The sequence below is a fragment of the Capsicum annuum genome, chromosome 4 (assembly GCF_002878395.1).
Source record: "Capsicum annuum cultivar UCD-10X-F1 chromosome 4, UCD10Xv1.1, whole genome shotgun sequence".
In the NCBI taxonomy this organism is placed as follows: Eukaryota; Viridiplantae; Streptophyta; class Magnoliopsida; order Solanales; family Solanaceae; genus Capsicum; species Capsicum annuum.
Genome location: NC_061114.1, coordinates 11,878,944 through 11,884,237, shown reverse-complemented (window position 1 = coordinate 11,884,237; position 5,294 = coordinate 11,878,944). Strand labels below are relative to the sequence as shown.

The 5,294-nt window shown below is 35.8% G+C and overlaps 2 protein-coding genes across 2 annotated transcripts; both read left to right on the top strand.

Annotated features, from left to right (window-relative positions):
* Positions 1-241: 241 nt before the first annotated feature.
* LOC107869151 (LRR receptor-like serine/threonine-protein kinase EFR) lies at positions 242-655 on the top strand. The gene has a single exon (XM_016715714.2). The coding sequence runs from the start codon at positions 242-244 to the stop codon at positions 653-655; it is 414 nt and encodes a 137-aa protein (XP_016571200.2).
* A 1,780-nt stretch (positions 656-2,435) lies between these two features.
* On the top strand, positions 2,436-3,331 carry LOC107869152 (probable LRR receptor-like serine/threonine-protein kinase At3g47570). Its single transcript, XM_016715715.2, has 2 exons — positions 2,436-2,619; positions 2,745-3,331. Exons 1-2 carry the CDS (start codon positions 2,436-2,438, stop codon positions 3,329-3,331), a joined length of 771 nt encoding a protein of 256 aa, XP_016571201.2.
* The last annotated feature ends 1,963 nt before the right edge of the window (positions 3,332-5,294 follow it).

Sequence of the window (5,294 nt, the reverse complement as noted above, 5' to 3'; positions counted from 1 at the left end):
GGTACGTAAAAATATTTTTTATGTATATATTACGTAATGATACTCTTTGATTTTTTTCATGAATTTACTTCTTTATTTTTTGAAATCTCTTGAAAATTTTGACTCTGCCATTGAATATAACAGAACGAATGAATCAAAGTATTTTTTTTTTCAAAATGATGAAGACCAAAAGGGAGACCTCATTGCTATGTATAGTCTCAAAATCACATGCTATAGAGCATATCTACTAATTTTTGCAATAATGGAGAAAGCCTTCACATTTTTTCTCTTAACACTCTTTTTGCTTATGGCTAGTTCAGCCATGACCCAAACCAACATTACCACTGATCAATTAGCTCTTTTGTCTTTAAAATTCCAAATCATTTCCTACCCCTTTCACTTCTTGGATGAAAGTTGGTCTCCCGCTACGTCCATTTGTCATTGGGTTGGATTCACTTGTGTCTCTCGTCACCAACGAGTGAAGTCCTTGAATCTTTCCAATATGGCTCTTACAGGCAAGATTCGACGTGAATTTGGAAACCTCTTATTTCTTGTTTCTCTCGACTTGCGAAGCAATAATTTCCATGAAAATTTGCCTCAAGAAATGGCACGCTTGCGTCGGCTTAAGTTTCTTAGGTTAAGTGTGAACAACTTCAGTGGAAAGGTTCCTTCTTAGTTTGGGTTTTTACACCAGCTTCAATTTCTAAATATTGGGAATAATAGTTTCAATGGTTCTATCCCTTCTTGATTTTCTAATATTTCCAAACTTGAGTCTTTGAATCTGAAATTCAATTCCATAGAGAGCCAAATACCAAAAGTGATTGGAAGTCTTGTAAACCTTAAGAGTGTTAAACTTGGGGGGTAACAAGCTCATAGGCTTTATTCCTACGTCACTCTCGAATGCCTCGAGGTTGGAGACTTTGGAGATATCTGATAATTCACTTCAAGGAAACACTCCAGAAGAGATCGGCAATCTTTACAACATGAACTGGTTGACCATACAATATAATCAACTTACGGGTTCTATACCATCCACAATTTTCAATATCTCAAGAATCGAAGTCATTGCATTTATTGGCAATAGCTTATCAGGAAGTCTTCCTAATGGTTTATGCAATGGTCTCCCAATACTCAAAGGGCTTAATCTATAAAAAAAACAAGCTTCATGGTCATATGCCTACAAGCTTATCAAATTGTTCACAACTTCAACCATTGAGTTGTGAATTGGAATATGTATCTCGGACATAACCATTTCATAGGTTTGTTTTTATCTTATGAATGCTTGTATCTAATTGCTTCAGAATTTTATTTTATTGCACATTAACTGCATGACTAATTTCAGTTATTGAATTAATTGAGGTATCTAAGTTTAGTGATACTAGTCATGGAGAGAAGCCAGATTAATGGCTCTGTTCAAATATATTTATCTTCTATACATAATTTTTTACTTTTTACTTTTAATACTTTGGTATCACCAACAATATAAAAGTTAAAATCTTAGTGGATTCTACCATGGGAGATTGACAACTTAAACAAGATGCAATTCTTATATCTTAGCAAAAGTAGATTGAACCAACTGTTTAAACTCACTAGTAATCCACTATATGTGTTTCCAAGTGAAATACCCAAAGAGATAAGCAATCTCGTTGAGTTGGAGGTACTTGATCTTGTGAATAATAGTTTTAGCGGTCCAATTCCAATGGAGATCTTCAACATATCCGAGCTGAGAGTGATTTCTCCTTCAAACAATAATCTATCAGGAAGCCTCCCACCAAACATGTGTTCTGTCATACCCAACACTGAAGAGCTTTATATGAGCAACATAGCCAATCTTGTAGGGACTATTCCTCATTCCATCTCCAATTGTTCAAAGCTTACTCATCTAGAGCTTTCACACAACCAACTCACTGGCTTGATTCCCAATTCTCTTGGATATTTGACTCATTTACAGCTCCTAAACTTGGAGGGAAACAATTTAACAAGCGACTCATCGTTAAGCTTCCTGACTTCCTCAACCAATTGCAGAAATTTAACAGTTCTTTCTCTATCTTTCAACCCTATAAATGGCATGTTTCCGGACTGTAGGGAACCTTTCCACATCTCTTTTAAAGTTTTACGCCGACAGTTGCGAAATCAAAGGGCGAATTCCAAATGAAGTTGGGAACTTAAGAAGCTTATTTGTCCTTATTCTTTCTGGAAACTTGAGAAGCCTGCAGGGCTTGTTAGTGAGAAATAACAAACTTACAGGATATATCGGTCATAATCTATGTAAATTGCAGCGCTTGGATGTCATCGACTTGACTCAAAACCAACTTTCTTGATCTCTTCCTAATTGCTTAGGAAACATTACTTCCCTTAGAGAGATACATGTGGGTTCCAATAAATTGAGTACCAATATACCATCAAGCTTATCGAATCTTAAGGATCTAATGGTTCTAGACATATTGTCAAACAACATGGCTGGTTCTTTACCTCCAGAAATCAGAAAATTAAAGGCTGCAACACTTATAGATCTGTCGATGAATCAATTCTTAAATGGAATTCGAAGAGAAATTGGAGGGTTGCGAAATCTGGTGCACCTTTCTTTGAGACACAACAAGTTGCAAGGATCTATACCTGACTCAGTGAGCAACATGGTAGGTTTGGAATTTCTAGACCTTTCTGAGAATAATATATCGAGAACTATTCCCATGTCGTTGGAGAAACTTCAATACCTCAAATATTTCAATGTTCTGTCAACAAATTGCATGGTGAAATACCCTCAGGAGGTCCTTTCAAGAATCTCTCGAGTCAATTTTTCATCTACAATGAAGCATTGTGCGGTTCTTCAAGATTTAGTGTCCCGCCATGCCCCACTTCATCAAAGCACAAATCAAAGAGGAAAAAACTGCTAGTTCTATTTCTTTTTCTAGGACTTGAAATTTTATTTGTTCCTATCATTTTTGTGTTTGTATGGATATGGTATTGGCGAGGTAAAAGAGCTCCTCAACTAGCTGATCCATTGTCAACAAAGAAACGGGAAACAATTTCATACTATGAACTGCTCCAAGCAATGGATGATCTTAGTGAGAGTAATCTGATAGGTTCCGGAAGTTTTGGCTCTGTTTACAAAGGCATTCTCAAAAGTGGAACTGTCATTGCAGTTAAAGTATTTAATCTGCAAGTGGACGCGGCATTCAAGAGTTTTGATACAGAATGTGAAGTTTTGCGCAGCCTTCGCCATAGGGATCTCGTGAAAGTCATTACTAGCTGTTCCAATCTTGATTTCAAGGCTTTAATTCTTGAGTATATGCCTAATGGTAGTCTTGAGAAATATTTGTATTTGCACAACTACTTCCTCGATACCAACTAGAGACTAAGCATAATGATAGATGTGGCATGTGCTTTGGAATATCTTCACCAAGGGTGCTTGTCGCCTGTGATCCACTGTGATATGAAGCCTAGTAACGTCTTACTGGATGAGAATATGGTTGCTCACCTCAGTGACTTTGGTATTTCAAAACTGCTTGGTGAAGATCAGGGTGATTTGTACAGTAAAACCTTAGCAACATTGGGTTATATTGCGCCAGGTTAGTCTCTTAGTTTTGCTGATTGTTCCTTTATTTTTTTCCCACCTAGAAAGTATATTGCATCTTTAAATGAATTGTTTGACTGTAGAGTATGGACTGGAAGGACGAGTGTCAACAAAGTGTGACGTCTATAGTTATGGGGTCATGTTGCTGGAAATATTTACCAGGAGAAAGCCTAATGAGTTTGAAGGAGATCTTAGCTTGAAGCAATGGGTGAGTTATTCACTTCCAGATGCAGTAATGGATGTCGTAGATGCCAACTTGGTAACATCAATGGGTAATCACTTTCAGAAAGAGCTAGATGTAGTGAAATCAATCATGAAAGTGGCATTAGATTGTTGTGTTGAATCTCCGGCGAGAAGGAGTAACATGAAAGATGTTGTAGGGATGCTGCAGAAAATTAAGATTCAACTTCTTGCTTGCTAAGCATGCTCTTGGAATCTCTCGTCGCTTCAAGTCACTTGTTTGTTGCAAATGTTTGCTAAATTAGTAGAATCATGTAAACATTTCTTTCTTTCCTTTGTTTTAGCACTTGATTTCCTCTTAATATTGATGTTGCCAAATGGTGGAGTGGAACTTGTAAATATAAATTGAAGGGAAAAGGCTCAAATATGCCACTGAACTATCAGAAGTGGTTCATTTATGCCATCAGTTAAAAGTTGAGCTCATTCATGCCATCGCCGTTACAAAACCAGCTCATCCATGCCATTACTTTTTAACGGTGGTTTTCAAAAACAACTTTGCCACGTGGCCATTTATTAGAGGTCCAAGTCATTAATTAAAATTACAAAAAAGGCTCAAATATGTCATTGAACTATCAGAAATGGCTCATTTATGCCATCAATTAAAAGTTCGACTCATTCAAGCCATCACCGTTATAAAATCCAACTCACTCATGCCATTACTTTTTAATGATGGTTTTATAAAAATAACTTTGCCACGTGGTCTTTTATTAGAAGTCCACATCATTAATTAAAAGAAATCAATATTAATTTCAAAATATCTGAAATTAGTTAGTATCGGGATTATTTATTCCAGCATTTATACCATAATGATGGGACAAGTTATCCCATATACATGGCAGGATAATTGGAATAGCATACTTCTTTTAAGCCGTTTTTTGAAAATGATTTTTCAACAATGTATGCTCCACTAATTCGTGATGGGAGAAGTTATTTCATATGCTTGGTGGGATAATTAGGATAACAGACTTCTTTTAAGTCGTTATTTGGAAATGATTTTTTCAATAAGGTATACTTCCCTAATTCGTGATGGGAGAACGGAGAAGTTCTATTGGTACGCCTCTTTCTTTTTCTTACTTTCCCTAATCGTTCATTGGTTTATTTTCTTGCAACTTTGGAGTATATATTGGAGTCACTGGGATTAAAACTAATCAGTTACTGTAGGATAGAATTTTAGAGGTTTCTGTTAAGCGTAGCATTTATAATGATTTAGAATCAATTAGAAATAGCCAAAGGATACACATTAATCACTATTTTTTCTGATTAGAAAAATAGTTGTTGTTGTAGGAAAAAAAATATTTTAATGGGTCTGGGTCGGGTTATGTTAAATGAATCGATTGTTTTAATGGGTCTAAGATATTTTAAAATTAATATTAACTTATTTTAATTAATGTCACGGACCTCTAATAAAAGTTCACATGACAAAACTGTTATTGAAAACCCACCATTAAAAAGTAATCACATGGGTGAACCGATTTTATAAGGACGGTGGCATGAATGAGCT

Bases quoted from the DNA above. Each gene is read 5' to 3' on its own strand.
- LOC107869152 (XM_016715715.2), top strand. From the start codon at position 2,436: ATGGCTGGTTCTTTACCTCCAGAAATCAGAAAATTAAAGGCTGCAACA. The intron at 2,620-2,744 runs GTTTGGAATTTC...AAATACCCTCAG, and splicing joins CTCAGTGAGCAACATGGTAG to GAGGTCCTTTCAAGAATCTC.
- LOC107869151 (XM_016715714.2), top strand. From the start codon at position 242: ATGGAGAAAGCCTTCACATTTTTTCTCTTAACACTCTTTTTGCTTATG.